Below are 22691 nucleotides of genomic sequence, written 5' to 3'. Positions count from 1 at the left end.
AAAAAATATTACGATGCAACCTATGTTCGAGCGTTTTGTCTTTCATAAATGATGATGATGATAATAATAATAATAATAATAATAAATAATAATAATAATAATAATAATAATAATAATGTGTAATCAGAGTGACATGATGGGGCGAGCATAAAAAGAAACAGCGATAGAATGAAAGAAGGGAGGAAACTGAAAAATGCGTAGAGAGAGAGAGAGAGAGAGAGAGAGAGAGAGAGAGAGAGAGAGAGTAAACGCTATATTTTACTCACAACGCGACAGGAAGCCCGGACGTTGTGGTACTCCATACATCTAAATCTGTCTGGCTGCGCTGCTCAAAGATGACTCTTCAGAATGTAAGGAAGGAAGGAAGGAAGGACCCAGGCAAGAGTATGAGCGCGAGTAAAAGAATAATAAGTAACCACAAGGGGGAAAAAGCCCCCTGGCAAATTATATCAATGATAGGGTTGGGGAAGCGAATTAATAAGCTCCGAAGAGGGGAGAACAAGAAACCGTAATTAGTAGGAAGTGGAAGAGGATGAATATGGAGGAGGTCTGCGTTTTTGTGGAATTCTGCAGATTATCATTATTATTATTGATATACTGTTATTACCATTATTATTATTTTTTTGTCATATATATATATATATATATAATATATATACACACATATATATATTTATATATATCTATATATATATTATATATATATATATATATTATATACACACACACACACACACACATATATATATATATACATTATAAATATATATATATATATATATATATATACATATATATTTATATATATATATATAAATATATATATATATATATATATATTTTTATTTTTAAGCTAACAAAAACCTGTTCATGTTTGTATCTGGTTGCCTCTCGTAACATAACATGCATGGGTTCGAATCCCACTTGGAAAGGTTGGTATTTCTTCATCTTCAGACCGTCCATTTGCAGGAGGAAGAGCAGCTCGATGATACGAGTAGTTAAATCAAGTATTATTATTATTATTATTATTATTATTATTATTATTATTATTATTATTATTATTATTATTAATACTTATAATGGATAGATGTGTCTGTATTTGATGAACACTGATTAAAATATACGGTTGTTGAGGATGTTACAAAAAGTAGGAAATGGCGATAACTTGTCGTTTTGATGATGTGGGGAAAAGGGAGAGGCCTATGAAAGGTGAGATTCCACATGCCTGCGTGAACACTGTAAACTTACATCAAGTCCTGAAATATACCAATGTGGCAAAATGTTGAATTGTCTTTGCAGGAGAAAAGTTCTCGTTAGGAACAGAAGAGAGAGAAAGAAGCTCTTCTCTTGTAAGGCAGAATTATTGTGTTATGAATTAGGCGTTGAAAATTTTTCTAGTTAAATTTGTAAATGGGAGAGAACAACTTTGCCATTGTAACGGTAAATTTTTTTGAGTAAAATATGCAACATATTGTATTTGCTTGAGTTAATGTGAAGGGGAAATTGAAACGGCTCTTTAGTGGGATTTGCTATGACTCGGAGAAAGATAGTTACTGTATTTTTTAGGATTTTCTCAACTCTTAGTCTATGATGAAACGAGGACTGGGAATGCTGATAGTCATTTAGTTAGGGATAGTAAGAGAAGGAATTTCAATCCGGTTTGCAAATCTCAAAACGATAACGAAGCGAATAAAGAGACTTACGATTACGGAGCCACGAGTCAAACGTGTTCACAAACAATTTGTTATTGTGTAGGCAGGAGTGATTGTGGGCATGTCAAGGACATTAACTTTTGAATAAATGGTTTTTATGTCATTGTTTAGGAGCGGTTGACGAACTGACTCTTCCCTTTTTTCGGTATTCCAAGAGCAGTCGCAAATGCATCATCTTGAGCCAGTGCTTGCGTGACAGACACTAATTTGTAGGTCGTAGGAGAGAGAATATTTTAGGCAATAATGGTCAAGTGTTTTCTAGTTAGTAAAGCGTTTGCGCATTTCATAGGCGTAGCATGTACTATACTTAAACTAAATTAGCTTTGGAATTCGCTTGCTGCCCCTCTTTTTTTTCCCCTTCCCGTCCGTCCCGTTGCAATTGCGTAAAAAAGGACTTGGTGTAAGGGCGGCCTCATGTGCCTTGCTTATATCTTGTGGAGAGCGTTTTGCAAGTAGCAGCAGATATTCATCGGAGGTAAGTGAACCTCGAGGAAGTCGTGTTATTTCCTGACGTTTATTTAGATGTGGTTAATCTTAGTTTAGAAGGCATTGTTTATTTGTCATCGAAATAATATTGTTTATATTTATTATATTTTCATTTTCTTTTTTTCTTCTGCCACTAGGCTCTGGAAGTTCTCATTGTCTTTTATTATCTCCTGGGATTTGGACGTATTTTCGTTACAGATTTTGCCCGATGACATTTAAGTCTTCGTTTTATTGTAATTGTGCGCGTTTTTCCGCAATTCCAAAATCTCCATCGTTTCTGACTGAATTTTGTTGTTTAGTGTACGAAATACTATCTTGAAATCATCTTTGTTTTCTTTTTTCCTTGTTTCTCAATCTCATCTCGCCTTCTCTTCTGACTACATACTTCCGCATACTTAATACCACGTAAAAGTCACATACCTTATGGCGCATGTTGCTTTGGACTGGTCTCAGGTGTTTACGGTTATTTGTTTGTGGTCATGTTTCAGCTGCAGATTAACAGTAAATGATTAGCTTCCGTGAATTCTTTATTGTCTTGAATATTACTTATTCTTGCTAGGACTAGAGAAAGTAGATATGCAGCTTAGTATTATGATTGAATCGGTTATCAGAGTTGAAGGCGAATGTTGGCTTTCATGATTCATCAAAATAATAATTTCAGTTTAGTTTAAGGCAAAACGATGCAATTTAGGTTTAAATATTAACTATACCTCTTTCCATAACTATTTGACAATAACTGTAATAAAGAGTAAAAATATCGGAAGTCGACGAAGGGTTTCCTAATGCAAGTCGTCTTCACTTTAGTAGTAGTGTTCGTTAGTGACATGAATTTCAGTATTGCCAAAATTCGGGGAATGAATGTTGAGAGCTTTGTGGGAACAGAATTCTTGGTATAATTATTTCCACCATTACAATAAACACCCAAGTTTCAAAAGCAGTCGACTGCAGAACATCTTTGAAGAAGATATTCACTCACTTTGTTTTCGTCGAATTTTATTGTCAAGTATTTAACAATAATCTCATATATGTGTATGTATGTATATATATGTATACATACATACATATATATGAGATTATCGCAATGTACACTTAACAATTAAATTCGATGAAAACAAAGTTAGAAAATTATTGCACTCTGTGCATAAATAGAACCATTCATTTCCAATCCCTAGGCCACCCTACCACGTAACTATGTATATAATGTATATATATATACATATATATATATAATTATATATATATATATTATATATATAATAATATAATACATACATATTTTGTCACGTGGTAGGGTGGCCTAGGTAATGGAAATGAATAGTTCTATTTATGCACAGAATGCAATATGACTTATTTTGCCACCTACCAGTGAACAGAAAAGAAAGACCCTTAGTAAAATTAAATGAACAACAACTAGGGGTATGAGGTAAACTTAGAAAGTTCAGTAAAATACATATAATTCACTAAAGGGAATCAGAAGAAATATATAGGAGCTTCAATAGAGTTCCGTGGCACTCTCAGTTATGGTAACGATAGTGGTGGCAGATAACAAACCCAAAGCAATATGCCACAATACTGCAGTTATATACAATAACCCAAACTGGTTAAATTCATAAAGTCAGAATGAAAAGGTATCAGGATGCTTGCAAGGGAATGGTACAAGAGTACACGCTCTTTACATTGGGTTCCAGGAACGCTTGACAGGATATGGCACTGGTAATATCAGTTGAGTGGCACTGTTGATCTACTGAAGACGCCCTCGGGACACTCATGAACGGATCTGCAAAGCAGGAATCGTTGTAACACACAAGGGAATGACAAGAGAAATTAAATGGGATAACACCAATCGAAATACTAGCACTTTAGAGAGAGAACTCTACATGTAGCACATCGCAACTTTATCAGTGTAATAGCTGTTTTGCTCGGAGAATAGCACAACAGCAAGAAACAAAGTATGAGAATTTTGGTGAGGCTGACATACAACTTCCATTCACTTTACCTTAGTCCGTGGACAAGCCGTAGGGAGAAACAGTCAAGTCTGCAGTGAGCAGAATCTTCAATGGAAATTGGCGTTGCAGTCATCAACGGGTGTCGGGTACTGACTTCTCGTCAAGTCCTCAGGTACCGGCAGGTAACAGGTGCTTATGTGGACCAACTAACGACCAGCAGCATCCTACCGATGCAGGGGGAGTGTCATCTAGGCGACACACTTCTCCGGCAGCAGTTCCTCTCTCCTTGACTCAAACTCCTGCTACTACTCTATGCAGTAGGACCGTGCTAGTAGCGATGCCCCTCTATATACCAGACGAGGGACAATAGATTCATTGTCTTCTTGTTGTGATCGCATATGGCTGTCCCATTGATTGGGATCCCATTTTGATGCTTGAAAGTTGTCAGGTATCTGGAATAGAAGTCACACACAAGCCAGTGACACAAAAGAGAGAAGAGGAATATAAGGCGTAAATCACTTGAGAACTGAGAGCAAAAAAAAGAGTAAATTAGCGGGTGAACTACCTGAGGAATAAAGGGGTCAGGGAAACTCATTTTGAGGATGCAGGTGAGGACAGGGAAAACCACTCCCTAACAATTGACCTCTAATGACCCTGGGTACTCTTCAAAAGGGTGCAATAAGGCTAACCCGCTGGCTTCCACATTAAGTCAGATGGAAAATCCTATAATAACCTTCTGTGTGGTCTGTCCTAAAATTACATTGGGACGTGTCACGGACCTTTTGGAGATTTCCTTATGATATGGGCTAAAGGTATGTATTTTTCCAAAACAACTTTAATTTTGAACTCCTAAATCATTATAGGGAAGGAAAGGAAAAGTGAAACAAATGCCAAAATATGACGTTTGTGACTATATATATATATAAACACACACACACATATTATATATATATACATATATGTACATCTATATATGCATACATACATATATATATATGATATATATATATATATATATATCATATATATATATATAAATATATATATATATATCTATATATATATATATATATCATTAGATATATATATATATATATAGATATTAGATATATATATAATGTACTAACGAATACCACAGAAAATGACAGGCAGAAGTTCAGTACCAAGCGCTTTCACGTGTTGTTTATTCACGCGTTGTCGGGGCACAAATAAGACAGTTTGAGAAGGTTAAAAAGTAAACAAAAAGAACAAGAATACCAGATGATCAATTGTCAAAGGGAAGTAATCCTAAAGATAACCCAGGATGATCCGGGATCGAGCGGTCACAAGCTTAAACTAAACTTAACCGATTCAAAATCCAGAAACATGTATAAAATGAAATATTAATGTTTTTGCTTATTTTTTTCTACAACGTCCTTGCTTATAAAGGCATCAAGTTTAAACAAACCGAGACTTAAATTTAGAATACTTCCATTATTTGACTTGACTATTAACCATCTGGTATTCTTGTTCTTTTTGTTTAATTTGTAACCTTATTTTCAAACGATGCTTGAGTAAACAGCACATGGAAGTGCTTGGTATCGAACTTCTGCCTGTCATTTTCCTGTGATATATATATATATATATACATATATATATATATATATATATATATATATTATATATATATATATATATATATATATATATATATATATATATATTGGAGCTGCAGCTTTCGGAATCATACTTGTAGGCTTCCAGGGAAAGGCATTCGATATAATTGAAGGTTTATTGCTGATGCCGACGTTTCACAACTACATTGTTGCATTTTCAAGGCTGAAATACAGCGAGTTGATTCTTAATAATTAATCATAAAAACACTTATAATAAAATATAACTAAAATCACTTATTTAAAATGTTAACTCATTTAAAAATATACATATATAAAAGCAAAAAAGACAAAAAACACAACACCATTGGCACGAAAATGACCTACCCAGACGGGAGTTGAAAGGAAACTGTTGAAACAAAGTTACAATAATAATAAACAAGGCACACACGTACAGTAAGGCAACGACGAGACAAATAGGGCCGTTAAGCAATGAACAATTGTGTAGATGAGGTTTGGGTGTTTAATGATGGGACAGTTAATTTTATCATTATGGACTCTAGGGTTGTTAGGTCATTGTTTTTCTGCGTTTGTCCTATTATCTGAAAATCTTTGTTATCTATGTATGTTTTGCATAATTTGGAATGATTCCTTATATTGGATTGCTCTGGGTTGGACAGTCTGCTTCCAGTTCTAAAACTAATTCCTCTATGGGCGTCTATGCGTACCCTTAGCAGTCGTTTGGTACATCCAACGTAAGTCCCCTGGTTACACCTGGGGCAAGTATACTTATAAACAACGCTGGACGTAAACAACGGACTAACTTTGTCCTTGAGCTTGAAAAAGGACCCGATGGTGCAAGGATTTTTGGGAATCAATTTTAGATTTAAGGCAGGCAATTCTCTCTGAATTAAATTTAGACACTTTTTCCTAAAAAAAATCATCATATAAGTAAGGGAACGTTGCAAACATTTTCATTTTCGGCACAGTATGGATAGCAGTGGGCATTTCCATTTTCTTGTCTAAGAACTTGTTTAAGGCTCTGAAGAACACCCTTTGAGGAAAACAGTTATTACTAAAGTTATTACTATCCATACTGTGCCGAAAATGAAAATGTTTGCAACGTTCCCTTACTTATATGATGATTTTTTTAGGAAAAAGTGTCTAAATTTAATTCAGAGAGAATTGCCTGCCTTAAATCTAAATTGATTCCCAAAAATCCTTGCACCATCGGGTCCTTTTTCAAGCTCAAGGACAAAGTTAGTCCGTTGTTTACGTCCAGCGTTGTTTATAAGTATACTTGCCCCAGGTGTAACCAGGGGACTTACGTTGGATGTACCAAACGACTGCTAAGGGTACGCATAGACGCCCAAAGAGGAATTAGTTTTAGAACTGGAAGCAGACTGTCCAACCCAGAGCAATCCAATATAAGGAATCATTCCAAATTATGCAAAACATACATAGATAACAAAGATTTTCAGATAATAGGACAAACGCAGAAAAACAATGACCTAATACCCTAGAGTCCATAATGATAAAATTAACTGTCCCATCATTAAACACCCAAACCTCATCTACACAATTGTTTATTGCTTAATGGCCCTATTTGTCTTGTCGTTGCCTTACTGTACGTGTGTGCCTTGTTTATTATTATTGTAACTTTGTTTCAACAGTTTCCTTTCAACTCCCGTCTGGGTAGGTCATTTTCGTGCCAATGGTGTTGTGTTTTTTTGTCTTTTTTGCTTTTATATATGTATATTTTTAAATGAGTTAACATTTTAAATAAGTGATTTTAGTTATATTTTATATTTTATTATAAGTGTTTTTATGATTAACTATTAAGAATCAACTCGCTGTATTTCAGCCTTGAAAATGCAACAATGTAGTTGTGAAACGTCGGCATCAGCAATAAACCTTCAATTATATCGAATGCCTTTCCCTGGAAGCCTACAAGTATATATATATATATATATATATATATATATATATATATATATATTATTATATATAGATATATATATATATATATATATTATATATAGATATATATGTGTGTGTGTGTATGTATGTATCATATATAGTTATATATATACATAAATTATAATATATATTTATATATTATATATATACGATAGTATCATATCATATATATCAAGATATAGATATACATGCGTATTTATGAATGAATTTCATCACATCACCGTAGTATTAAGCTACAAATGTCCTTTAATACTCAATTTGGTTTACCTCGGAAATAATGTATTTTCATATATGTTTACATATATGAAAATATATTATTTTCGAGGGAGAATGAATTGGATATTAAAGGATATTTGAAGCATAATGCTATATGTATGTATAAGTATATATATATATATATATATATATATATATATATATATATATATATATATACACACACACACACACACGACAAAATGTAACAGAAGTATGTCAGTGTAGGTGTCACTTTGTGGTACAGTATATTCCAGTATTAGTGTCCATTCCATTTAAAAATTTACTTTTTTCCATTTAGATTACAATACCAATGCATACAATTAGTTAGAGAAAATACGCAGTAATGAAGAAACGTCGTAGCCAGTAGTGATGAACTTTATAGAAGAAATATCGATCGAAAAGGCACTGATGATATTCCTATATGGAATAGAATCATAAAAAGTAGCAGAGTAATAATATTCATCAGTAGTTAAATTCAGAGCGAATCTGGAACTATACGATTCTGGTATTTCTAACTGCATCATATTTTTGTGGCCTGATCCGCGCAGTCGCTCAAGGTCACGGGGTCAGCAGGAAGGAAGTAGAGTAATGCGGGGGAAAGATCGACCACATCACGTGACTTGCGAGACGTTCAGCATTAGGGAAATAGGCGGAAGAAATATGGGATCCTCCGTCGGCGTTTACCTTCTCTTTGAAAAGCCGTGACGCAGTTGGCCGTTATAATCGCTGTCTGTGATGGTGTGGTTTATCTTATTGCTTGTACTATTATCTCTCTCTCTCTCTCTCTCTCTCTCTGCTCTTAGGATGATTTGCCAGCAAGAATCAGGTCGTTGCTCTACCATTCTTTCGTAAATTAGCCTCTCTCTCTCTCTCTCTCTCTCTCTCTCTCTCAATCAGGCGCGCAGTTACCCTTCTGATACTTGACAGGATTTGAAGCATATTCCACGCATAGTGACGTATATTATCACTTTTCTTGTCTCATTGTGACCAACTGCCACCCCTACTACAGCCATAGGGTCTGTCTGAGATTTCAGGCATTGGGTTGTCCCTGAGCAGGTACTCTGGTAATTTTATTGTGGACGCCCATCCAAGTACCAAACAAATACTGAATACATTACGCTAATTAGTAAACGTCTAACAAGTTCTGGCCGAAGAGGAGAGCCAGAAGACTTTCACATTCCTCCAGTGATTGTGTCAGCTTAAACGTTGAGCACTTTGTGTGTTCCGCATAAACCTCGCCAGCCAATGGGAGGATTTAGGCAGGAATAATCCTCCCAGTTTGAGATACAATTTTTCCTATTGGTGTATTTACTGATGCTTTACTGTGGACTCTGTCTTTATGTGGTTTTCTTTCAGGTTGACGCAATAAATCGAATTATATTTCCCTATTCAAAAATTTTGTTTATCATTTATTCAAACAGAGTTTTTAGTGTCTTTTTCGAAAGCTGATGAACTGTTGTGTGGATTTTAAGTGTTGTGAAATTATCCATTATATCTATTTTTTTTCTCTCTCGGCTACCTGCAATAAAGTAGGCAGTTTTTGCATATAGAATTTTGTTCATGTTAGTATCTAATTTTTTCTCAGTTGCTAATGAGGTGGTTCACCTCAAAGAGGATGGCTTCCAAAAATGAGGAGACGCCAGTCACTGAACTTCCGTCACATAAATTTTTTTTAATCCAAGAAACTTCAGCGGAGCGCTTTCGTTGTTATTAATGTTATTATTGGTAGTAGTATCATTATTTTTATTAATATCTGTTGGCAAATAAACATTTTAACCAGGCCTCATTAAATGTGACTGCTGTATCAGCACCATTGGGTGTGTTCAGAATCTTTTGTCTTTGGCGAATAAGACGACATTATATCTATTATATTTATTTATATATATAATATATATATTATATATAGATAGTATATATATATACATAGGCACATTATGGGGTGTATACAGGCATAGAATAAAAAGAAGTGTAATCAGAATTGTATTGATCTATTCTTATTTTTATGGCTTTTTTCCTTGTATTGACTTCGGTTGTTGATGATGCCATTGTTATTATGTATTATTGTGGAAGTTATTATTATGACTGACGTCATTCCTGATATCTTTGCCCAGGACGAAGAGGAGGCGGATGGCGCCATGGCCGCCGTGCAGGCCCGCCTCGCCCGAAGGAAGCTGCCCCGGGTGACGCCAGACGGCCTGATCGAGCACTCCATCACCATCCCGCCCAACGCCAGGAGGACGAAGCTCTCTTTGCCCAAAGGTAATGATGCTCAGTTAGGGATCTCGAAGGGGGATAGTGCTGTCAGTGCACCTCATGCGGTGCACTGTAGGCATGACTTCAGGTTCTTGACGGCGTGCCTTCGGCCACTAGATGCAGCCCCATTCGTTCCTTTTTCTGTACCTCCTTTCATATTCTCTTCCTTCCAGCTTACTTTCCAACCTCAGCTAATAATTGATTCATAGTGCAACTGCCAGGTTTTCCCCCTGTTACACCTTGCAAACCTTTCATTATCAATTTCCATTTCAGCGCTGAATGACCTCATAGGTACCAGTGCTTGGCCTTTTTCTTTAATTCTATATTCATTCAATAGTAGGAGAGGGCTTTGGATTTCGCTTATTACATCTCTTCCAGCCACTTGTCATTCGCCGTATATACGATCTTCCTACCGCGCTTTGCCCGCGATTCCAGATATATTAAGGTCAGGCCCTTTCAAAATATCCTCTTCTTTCTTATTCAGCGCCCTTGTTTCTATTGCACGGAGTTTTACAGAGGCTCTGTATCTATCATGTCTTTTCTTTCTCTCTCTGCTAATGTGGTATTTATATTTACTGGTTAGAGACACTAGCCAACTCCATTTCTTCCAGAAAACTGGCACTCTTTTTCACTGCCTTTTTATTGCCTTCTTTGCGATCCAGTGTGTTTCCAAGGTGGTATTGCATGTGGGCATTATTTATATTCATACACACATATATGTCATTGTACGTCTTTTCGTTTTAGGAGGGGTAACTGAATGATGATCATAAAATTTATGTTTCTTATTCAACCTGCCTCTAACCCACCAAAATTGTCTGACTACCAAGTACAAAAATGCTTCGTTCGCCAGAAGCACAGATTTGATTTTTTTTTAACGAGACGTGCATATATCTTTACGACTCTCCAGGTTATTGAACCCTTATTGACGTAACATTTACAAAATAAGAAAAAGTATAAAGCCAATAGGACGATTATCTATTTAGAACATTTACATAAAAAGAAAAAGTATAAAGCCAATAGGACGATTATCTTTTTAGAACATTTACAAAAAAAGAAAAAGTATAAAGCCAATAGGACGATTATCTATTTAGAGGCGCTGTTGGATCTGTGATCCTTGTGAGTCAGTGGGGTTGAGTCCATTTTCTTCTGTCTGGAACGTCCGCATTCGCCAGACGTTGAAAGGGAATCACTAACCTTTGAATTGACATTTGAAGTTCAGCTCTCATTGTCTTTGTAGTGTTGGTAATTCAGTCTCGGTTGCGGAACGTATTGCGCGAACATATTGGTTGGTATCGGTGATAAAGTTTGTATTTAATGGCACCCACATTATACTTCCTTGTTGTTGTTTTCCGGTTTTTAGCTATTAATGGTTTTCTTGTTTATACCTTGTTTAAACTTCTCAATAAATTTCTGAATATTTTTTTATAGTTCATTGGAACCCACACTACATATGATGTGCCTATTTTTCGTCCATTCTAAAAGCGTATGTTTTCACATATTATAAATGAATAATAGCGTTTGATATCCGCATGGGGTTGGGGGTTAGAGGCATCAGTGCACCTCACACAGTTCTTTGCAGCGTCCCTTAGGTTCAACCCCTTTCATTCCTTTTACTGCGCCTCCGTTCAAATTATCTCTCTTCCTTCTTAATCTCCACCATATCCTAACCATTGTTTCATTGTGCAACTGCTTTGAGGTTTTTCGTTCTGTTCTTCTTTAAAACCTTTTAATTTCAATATTCATTTCAGCGCTTGACCTTTGGCCCCAATTGCAGATTCCAATTCCTGTAGTGTTTGACATTCCTGTTTTAATGTTTTCTGCATAAAGACTGAGGTCTCTCAAAAAGAAAAGTAAGTGAATGACTGGATATATTCGTTAATGACATTAGATAGCTGAGAATGGTTTGCAACTGAACTCCCCTTTTATTGGATCCATTTACCCGACTTGTTTATCTGTGGCTTTTGTCTGATTTGTAAATTCACCTATTTATCCGTAACAACTAGATGTTTGTTAATTTCATAATCTATGAATACCTTTTGCCCCCAGATGCATAATGAGCCTCTTGGCCGTCATTTTGACCCATTGCCGTTTTCGCACTCCTGAATTCTTTCCCGAGTTTTAGTGATTTATTTCATGGTGTCATTTATTCCTTTCCTTTCCCGCCAGGTGCAGACATAGACTGGGTTTTGGCCGGCGCTGGCAGTAACAGTGGGTCTGGGAGCATCCTCTCTGCTGTAGCTGGCAGAGCGGGTACTGCGTCAGGTTCAGGGGGGCCGCTCTCCCTTTCTTCTTCCTTCACGGCTTCCGATTCCCAGGTTCACACGCTGACCAGTTCCTATCCGCTGTCCTCGCCCTTTGCCAACTCTAGGTAAGTGTGCGGTTGTATGTGTCGTACTTGGACAGAATGCTTGTTTTTTGACATTTCTAAATTTCCTGTCTGGGTGTCAGCAAGTATTTTGTGACCCTCATCTTACTTAGTACTAGTTTCCCAGTTCATAGCATAGTGGAACCAGGCGGAATTGAATTGGCCGACAGAATTTCGGGTAGCTTGGAAATCAGATATGGGGGCCTCATTCCCACACACACACACACACACACACACACACACGCTCATATATATATATATATATATATATATATATATATATATATATATCTATATATATGTATGTATATATATATATATGTATGTATATATATATATATATATATATATATATATTTATATATATATATATAAAATTATATATATAGCTACACATTAATTACAAATATCCTTAAATATCTAATTCGATCTACCTCGGAATGAATAAATTTTCATATATGTTAACTGAAGGGGAATTTTTAGTTGATAAGAAATTCGTCGACTCATGGGCGCGAACCCCTGGACCAAGAATTCAGGACGTACAATGAAGCGCTTCACTGTACGTCCTGAATTCTTGGTTACTAGATTCGCGCCCATGAGTCGACGAATTTCTTATCAACTAAAAATTCCCCTTCGGTTAACATATATGAAAATTTATTCATTCCGAGGTAGATCGAATTAGATATTAAAGGACATTTGTTGCTTAATGCGATATATATATATATATATATATATATATATATATATATATATATATATATATATATATGTGTGTGTGTGTGTGTGTGTGTGTGTGTGTGTGTGTGTTTACGAAGTTCATGATGATATGCTTACGTATTGTATTAGAAATTGAATGATGGCATGCATTTTCATAAATAGACATGCAATTATACACAATACTTTGTTTGGTGAATGGATTGCTTTTTATTCTGCAAAACAGTCCTTATGTGGTAAGCAAGGTGTTTGTAACTTTTTGGAAACTAGCGCTCTTGTCTTATCATTCACTATTTAAAGTAAATTGTTAGATGTTTGTGATAGGTAAAGGCGAAGTTTGTTAACCGTAGGCCATCATACTTACACTCCTAAAGGTAAATATATGTATACACATTTTGCTGTATATAATAGTTTGATTATGATGGATCGGCAGTGCGTATCCTTGCATGTCTAGGTATGTATGCATATCTGCTGTTTTTAGATACTAGCAATTTACTAATCCTTACTCGCCAGTGTTTTTTAACTGTTTTGTCATTGATGTTTACTCTATAGTATTATTTTCCAAATGATAAGTCATATGTATACAGAAATTATGTATAACAAATTCGTAAAGTATGTTAGTCTACGGGCATAACCAGCCTAATTTCAAGGGCAGAACCAGCTCCTTTTCAGGGAATCCCCTCTCACCCCACCCCCTTCGGAGAGGGGGAGGTAGGATGAAACCCAATTATAAACCATCTTAGGGGTCCCCACTATAACCCTGCCAAGTTTCATGCCCATCGGACCAGCCGTTTGGCCGTGATTGACTGACACACGGACGGACAGACATAAAGCCCATTATAGTATAGTAAGATTTGGGTGTGTAATTTATAGATAAATTTGTATTCTCTGTGTATAATGCATAACTAGATGCACATCTTTCCACTTTGATTAATGAATGAAATCGCCATTATTTTTCCTCTCTCTCTCTCTCTCTCTCTCTCTCTCTCTGTAGCCGTGTGGTTTTTTAAATTTAATTTTCTGAAAAGAAATCTATTGTTGTGGCTCTGTCTGTCCGTCCGTCCGCCGTCAGTTCTAAAAAAAACTACTGAGGCTAGAGGGCTGCAACTGGGTATTTTGGTCATCCACCTTCCGGTTATCAAACATATCCAATTGCTACCCTCTAGCCTCCGTAGTTTTGATCTTATTAAAGGTTAAAGTTAACCATGGATCGTGCATCTGGCAACGCTTTCCGGAGCCATGGGACACACCTTCACTCTACTATATCTGGTGAGCAACTGGAGAGCTGCCGTTTCATAGTCTATGGTTTTATACAGCATTATGCGTTGTAAAGAAAACTCGATTGTGCCGAAGAAATCGCGGCAAGTTATTTACTTTATATAGGAACGGGTTTGGCCCCTGTTCCTCTTAAGTTTAAGGAGAAAGCCGCTACCCAATAAGGATAGCCTTTTATAATCCGGTAGGCTTCCCTTTCCTTACTTAGTAGGTGGGATGAATAGTTCTTGCATGGCTCTTCCCGGGCACTGTTTTTCCTTCTAGTCGTCCTCCACAAGGAAGTACTGCTGTTGATTAGTCTGGCTGGGACAATAGTACATTTTATTTCCAGGTTCCGTGTCCTTGTCCCTTCTTACCTAACTGCTTAACTTTCTCATGTACCCTCTCTCTCTCTCTCTTCTCTCTCTCTCTCTCTCTCTCTCTCTCTCTCTTCTTGTTAACACGGAGGCTGTGCCAGAATAATGCAACCCGTTGCTATCCTATAGCCCTCTGTATTGAAGAAGAAAAAAATCGGTTACAATTGCACCTTTTGTGTCTCGTGAATCATTGCACTTGATAGGTTGGGGATCACGGTTCTCCCGTTCTTAATGATAATATGGTAGCATACATTTTAATAGACAAATGCGTTTTACTAATTTGCGGTTCACAGCAGTCCTTGAATTACTGTTAATGTTCAGCAGAGACATACTGGAATTGGAAGGAAACATTCTCATACCATTACTCTCATCCCCCGTAGGGGGTTAGTGCCGTCAGTGCACCTCACGTGTGGTGTACCGTATGCATTACTTAAGGTTCTTTGCAGTATCCCTTCATCCCCTAGTTGCAACCCCTTTCATTCCTTTTACTGTACGTCCTTTCATATTCTCTTTCTTCAATCTTACTTTCCACCCTCTTCTAACTTGTTCCATAGTGCAACTGGGAGGTTTTCCTCCTGTTACTCCTTTCTAACCATTTACTCTCAATTTCCCTTTCAGCGCATAATAACCTCATAGGTCTCATCGCGTGGCCTTCGGCCATAATTGCATATTCTGTTCTATTCTGTGCCTCTCCTTGCACAATAGAATGCGGAACCTTTGGTGCAAGAAGTGGTTCAGTTGATCTCCCGAGACACGACCACGACCTACATTTTGACGACCTCGTATATGGTCGTGAAGGAATTGAATCGCGGTCTTCAGGACAACACGTATCCTTAGAAACTGTTGGCGATCGCTAGTTTGTGTCAACTGATTTGCCGTACAGAGAGTTTTTTAGTAGTTTGTTTCATTTATCTATATATCTGTCTTACGTATTTAATACTAAAACTGAAACTTTTGTTTGTTTGTTTGAATGCTCTCTTCAATATTCGCGAGGCTGCAGCAGAGGGAGCCGAAGGCATCACACCTGAATTCATTAAGCCGTGATAATCCAATGGGTGTTTACTGAGGAGTTCTTCAGGAGCTGAAGACAGCTCCGCAGAATCCTTGAGTCTTTTGATACTTAAAAAGACTTAATAATCTAATAGGCATTTCTCCTGGAATACTTCAGGAGCTAAAGACGGCTTCAAAGGAACTTGGAGTCGTAAAGACGTCTTCAAGAAGACGCTATAATCCAAAGGGCGTTTCTTCAGGAGTCTTTCAGGAGTGGAAGAATTCTGGAAGGAATGATACCGAAGACAGATTCTGGGTTTCTTTAGAGATTTTAACAGATTCATATATTTCACAAGTGACATAAACTACAGACTGACTTCCAGGTCAATTTTATATCATCAAATTTGGAATAAAAGACGGAAAAATTAAATTAACGAGGAAAATTTCATCTTTAGTCTAGACTTAATTGAGAAATACTTAATATTATATGGTATAGATTCTTACAGATTTAATTATGCAAGAGAGCAAAGATTGGAATGTATATCAATCTTTATATCAATTCTTTCTTCTCACTTCAACTACTTATCTGTTAATGTAGATTTTCAACAGTGGTTTGTAATAAAACTCCGAAACGTTTGTTTGAATGTAAACTTCGAGATTTGCGAGGCTACAGCGGACGGAGCTGGATTCTTGAAGATTTATTTAGGAATGCGTGATAATCCAATGGGTTTTTATCCAGGAGTTCTTTAGAAGCTGAAACGGCTTCAGTGGATCCTGAAGTCTTAAAGACTCCAGGATCCTGTGGAGCCATCTTTAGCTCTTGAAGGAACCTGGAGAGACGCTCATTGGATTATAAAGTCTTCTTGAAAACGTCCTCACGACTCCAGGATATTGCTCATGAAGAACTGGATAAACGCCCATTGGATTAATACAGCTTCCTGAAGAGGTCTTCAAGAATCCAAAATCTCGATCCAGTTATCACTTTGACATACAACCCTAACTGACACGAAATTCTGGATTCTTTAAGACTTCTTCAGGGAGCTGTGATAATTCAATGGGTGTTTATCTAGGAGTTCTTTGGGTGCTGAAGACTGCTTTACACGTACTTGGAGTCGTCCGGATGTCTTCAAGAAGACGTTATAATCCAGTGGTAGACTCTCCAGGAATCCTTCAGGAGTTGAAGACGGCTTCACAGGATCTTGGAGTCTTTAGACTTTGAAGTTATTGGCGGTTCTATATGAAAAACTAAATAAATTAGGAAAATTTCATCCTTGATCAAGACCTAATTAAAGCCCGCCACTAACGTTCAGTTATGCCTATGCAGTTATAACTGCACAGTTGGACTGTGCAGTTATAACTGAACGGTAGTGTGGACAACCTGCACAGTTTTTCCGGCCTGCGCGGGCGGCCTGGGTAAATAGCTCATCTCAATCGATGAGCATCAGGCCAAACGGCTGGGCATGCGCATCGCAATGTTAATATGGTGGAGGCAACTTATATGACTCAGTTCGCTGTCCGTCCGCGGACAGTTAACATGTATTAATCAAGATCATTGAGCTGGGTTTTATTAAATTGAAAAGTGCTTATTCCTAAATTAATGTATACTGGATTTACTTGTTTTTAATAATTGATACGGAAGTCCGAATAATATATATTTCTAAATTTGCTATTTTTCCACGGGAAAAATAGTAGTGTATAATGATAGCGGCAGGATCATTCTTGAATGTCTTGTACATTTCATCAAACCTTTCTATATGAATGAAACTTTGCTTTGACAAGTAAACTCCAAAGGCTATCGTAACAGTAAGCCTGTGTGTGTTTAATTGTGATTATAAACCATATATGCAAGACAGTTTTTCAATGAGAATATATATCTAGTATGACAAAATAATGTAAAACAAAGGCCTATATGCGTCTATTCATGATTATGCACCATGTATGTAATTCATTTTTAAAATGAGAACAAAATGATATTTTACTTTCTGACGAAACAAAGTCAAACAATCTTGGACTATGTATGTTTTTTCATTGCTTACATCTCACGGAAGTTCGCCTTGTAATGAAATTAGACTAATCAACATACTAATGAAACACAGGCAGACAGCAGTAAACTAGGGATTTTCATTCATTGTAACACGTCATAAGAAAGTCAACCTTTAAACGAAAATAAATCAATATTAGCTCTGTTAATGAAATAGAAAAGATATTAGGCCTATATGTGTCAACTTTAAAACGAAAGCAAACGATTACGATTATCTTTCCAAGGGACTCATCTTCATTTATAAGATATTCAATAAACATTATGAAAGTTCGTGGGGCCAAATTTGAATTCTTATTAACAAATTCACATGGGAGTATTTAATTCGTTTTTATTAGCCACTTTTTCACTGGACGTCTTGCTTGACGTGTATGAGTTTTTTTATGATGCCATGGCTGTTACTGAGGACTGAGGAAACTGCCTATATCGTTAGTGGCGAGGATTTGCCTGCACAGTCTGAATCTACAGTTACAACTGCGAGGGCATAACTGAACGTTAGTGGTGGGCTTAAGATATACTAAATGTTATTTACGAAGGTATCGAAATGCTACTTTTTTCATCACAATGACATGCACCCCAACTGGGCCGAATTTTTCAGCTTCATTGATGGTCTGTATCATTTACAGTGGCTGTTTTTCTTTTGCCTCTTTGTTGTGAACTATGGTTGCTCCTTACATTACTTGTTTGTTGTTAAGAAGAATATAATACTATGACGTATCAGTGATGAAGATGAACAGTTATTGAAGTAGATTTCATCGTTCTTCGCATTCGTATTCTCCTTAGCCTCGCTGTATTCCTTTCTTTTGTAATTTTTCTTGTTTCTGACAGACAGTTTTATTTAAAATCTAGTCCTTAATGGAAACACGCATGCTATGTGGATATCAATTTTACAACTTTACTTTTAGAACGTATTAAAGGAACCATTGCCTAAGTTTCGGTACAATGTCGTTTGTGCCACAGTGTGTCGTTAAATTATATTGCCGTTTTTGCCTTTTCTTTTCGTTCTAGCAACATGCAAAACATAAGTCCTATTATAACGGAAGGAGAACAAATAGGCACCTTATGATGTCAAGATTTTGCTTTTGTCGCACCTAATAATAAACATGAAAACTGATTTTGGTTATGAAACAGTTACGAGAATAGGGAAGAGAGAGAGAGAGAGACCAGTTTCCTCAGGTTGTGTTCTCACCTCGCCTTTGTCGTGTCCCAGTCATAGAGCCGACAACCACTGTGATTGGTGCTCTGAATAAAGTCATATTGTCAAACCAGGCGAACACGAATAGACTGCTGTCGGGCATAATGTGGTCGTGTACTGAAGACGTTGGTTGCATTCAAGTAGAAGGAAATGGTCGGTGAAACAGTCGAATTGCTGGTCGTGGACGTGTCTAGGAAAACGAACCTGCATTATTGCACCACGATAGAGAGCAGTCTCGCAAATGATCTCCTTTGCATGATAACTACCCAGACGCCATTAAACAAAAATCTATAGCTGAAGAGAAACGCTTGAATAACTAAACTTTCCTCATTACACATCACAATGACTGCTGCAACAACAGTACTTCATGGAAGCCATATGTACTAATGTTCCTGTCTCTCCCTCCTAGCCTCGTGGATATTTCCTTGCCTTATATTGTAGTACAGATGTATTTTTTTAAACATCAAGTCTTTTTCTCTAATGAGTTGGTTCCAGAAAAAAATAGCCGCTTCATACACCTGCAAGAAGGGTTATCAACTGTGGGTTGAACATCCCTATACACACACACACACACACACAGTTTTCACTCTTGCTTTTCTTGGATCCATCAGTCGAACATTTTGAAAGACTTTCTCTTATCTTGCATCTCAAAACCTCCGAATTAGATACTTTCTTCACCAGTGAAATCGTCGACATGGGCAGACCATGTCAAAATACTGATCCATCCTTTCATGTAGCTAACCTGTTGCCCACTTCAGTTTTCTGTAAAAGAAAACAGAAGAGATTGCTCTTTTTCTTTCCGCCCTCAAATCTTAAAAACTACTGAGGCTAAAGAGGTGCAAAATGGTATGTTGATCATCCATCTCCAATCATCAAACATACCAAATTGCAGCCCTCTAGCCTCGGTAGTTTTTATTTTTTTTTTAAGGTTAAAGTTAGCAGTGATCTGGCATCGGTCACTGCTATAGGTTCCAACATCACAAGCCAACACCGGGCCGTGGCTGAAAGCTTCAGGGCCGTGGCTGAAAGTTACATAAAGCATTGTACGATTTACAGGAAACTTGAATGCTCCGAAGAAACTTCTGTGCATTTTTTACTTGTTTTCATGTATTTCTACATTTCTCAACCTTGCACTCCGTAAATCACATAAAACATTTTAAAACATTTTAACAATGCTTTTGCTTTCAACCTGTTGATTGACTCAAGAATCCCTTTATTCATTCCCACATGGACCTTCATAGGTTCTCCAGTCCCCGCCAGAATGTGAACTTCGGGAAGTGGGTGAATTTAGGTCTTATATCTTCTTCTTCTCTCGACTTTATTAGTCCCACTGTATAGCAGGGTCGGCCGCTCGAGTCGACTTCCCCCAGTCCCACCTCACCCACATCCCTCCTCACCACATCCATCCTTCTGATCCGCTGATGACCCCCCCCACACTCCTCCTCCCCGTCACTGGCATGTTCTGAGCTCTCTTGATTGGTTCCTCCTCCTCTCTTCTTATTACATGGCCATATCATCTCAGACGAGCTTCCCTAGCCTTTTCCTTTACAAATACCACACATTCTTCTAATAACTTGACTCCCCCTCCATTTCAGTGGTGATATTCCAGAAATTAAGGTCTTACATATAGAACTTGCATTGGGCGGGAACATGTGCAACAGAGTTGAAATCAATATATCTTGAGATTTCCAAATGAATTGTGTCGACTGTCAATTACTGTTTGTAAACTAAGGCACATGTTCGTCTGGCGGCGGCTGATGCATGTCTCAGTTATAATTCCCCTTGGGTATAAGTTATTCCCATGGTGAAGTGAATTATATATTAAAAGATATGGGCGGCTTATTTTTTGGGAGTGAAAGTCACGTGTGTGTAAGTGACAACACTTCATAATTAGCAAAGTGTTACAAACGTATAAAACAGCTATCGTGGTGAGGATAGTTTCATTCTGATTGTATAGGAGAGTCAAAGTCAAATGATTTCACTTTTGATAGCCGAATGGACGAAGTCGACTGTGTATCACTGTAAGTACTCAAAGAACAGGTTCGAATCTTGGCCGGCAGAGGCACCTATCGGTTATGATTCCCTTTGGACATTAAGTTATTCCCAAGGCAAGTTAGACCGCCTCAGTGGCGTGATCGTTATGGTCTGGACCTGCCACCTCGGTGGCCGGCCGCGAGTTCGATTCTCGGGCACTCCATTGAGGAGTGAGAGATGTGTATTTCTGGTGATAGAAGTTCACTCTCGAGGTGATTCGGAAGTCACGTAAAGCCGTAGTCCCGGTGCTGAATAACCACTGGTTCCATGCAACGTAAAAACACCATACAAGACCAAGGAAAGTTAGATTAGATATTTATCAAGTGATTGTTGTTTTTTGACATTGGCTTCCTCGTTGGCAGTTTTTACATGCGGGTGTACAGGTGTTGTCTATTTTTTTAAGACCCCAACCCCATTTCCAACTACCTGTATTTTTGTTTTCAGTGACAATGTTTACAAGGTAATCCAAAAAGTGTTCTATGCTGCTCAATGTATTAGTGTTTTATGCCGGCAGCTGCTCGTGCTCGTAACTCAGTTCACGTCACAGCATATCAGTTATTCAGTTCATGCATTAACAGTAACTCAGGATGCGTGTTTGTGTGATCCTATCGCCTGGGAATTTGGCCATGTTCAAATTTCTTCTTTATTGATTAAGCATTGTAACTGTGGTTTGGGCGAAGACAGATGGAGAAGGGATAGGGCGAGAGTCCTGTTTGGTGGCTACATTACGCATATGCCAGTAGCAGAAATGTTTTTGGATATATATAGATATATATATATATATATATAATATATATATATATATATATATATATATATATATATATGTATATATATATATATATATATATATATATATATATATATATATATATATATTAACAACAGGGTCTCATTGAAACTAAGTGTTATATACCAGAGATATTTAGCTGAGGATACCAGACGATGACTGTTAGTCCTAGAAGGCTTGTAACTTTTCCTGAATAAATATCTCTGCTAGATACCATCCTGTTTAAATGAGGTCCTGTTATTAATTGTATTAATGCACAGAACAATTCTTTAGGAAATATGGCTCTCCCCGTCTCTCCTTCTCCACCTGCAAGATCATGTCACGCCGATCCTAATTGAGTTTCAGTGGTTTCCTGTTTATGCTGGAATTGAATAATGCATAGAAAATCAATAACAAATATCTTTATAACGTCTTTGTTTTGACGTTCATCGAATACGATGATGACCCTGTATGTCTAAGAAACCCAGAAGAGCAGTATACCCCTGTAACCGCAGAGCCTAATGTTGGAGCTTGCAGGAATATGGATTGATGGTGTTCAAATGCAACTAAGATATTATAGGAAATCGGACTTGAAGCTTGCAGTTCACGGCACCAAAACTTTTGAATAAGATGCTAAAACCTGGATATCTTCAAAATAGAAATGAAGATATAGCGATTGGGAAACTACTTGACATAAAAGAAAAGTTATCAAGGCAAATATAGATTTT

At 37.1% G+C, this 22691-nt stretch overlaps 1 protein-coding gene across 7 annotated transcripts in view; it reads left to right on the top strand.

Moving 5' to 3' along the window:
* LOC135205604 (uncharacterized) overlaps positions 1-22691 on the top strand; it is a 630437-nt gene that overhangs the window by 227481 nt on the left and 380265 nt on the right. For all 7 annotated transcript variants that reach the window (XM_064236380.1, XM_064236379.1, XM_064236383.1 and 4 more), the window contains 2 exons: positions 10086-10233; positions 12394-12595. In XM_064236380.1, the coding sequence (XP_064092450.1) occupies positions 10086-10233; positions 12394-12595 (350 nt within the window). The remainder of the gene's footprint in view (positions 1-10085; positions 10234-12393; positions 12596-22691) is intronic.

This window comes from Macrobrachium nipponense, chromosome 24 (assembly GCF_015104395.2).
Source record: "Macrobrachium nipponense isolate FS-2020 chromosome 24, ASM1510439v2, whole genome shotgun sequence".
In the NCBI taxonomy this organism is placed as follows: domain Eukaryota; kingdom Metazoa; phylum Arthropoda; class Malacostraca; order Decapoda; family Palaemonidae; genus Macrobrachium; species Macrobrachium nipponense.
The sequence above is the reverse complement of the archived record's forward strand: the minus strand, read 5'-3'. Positions and strand labels throughout refer to the sequence as shown.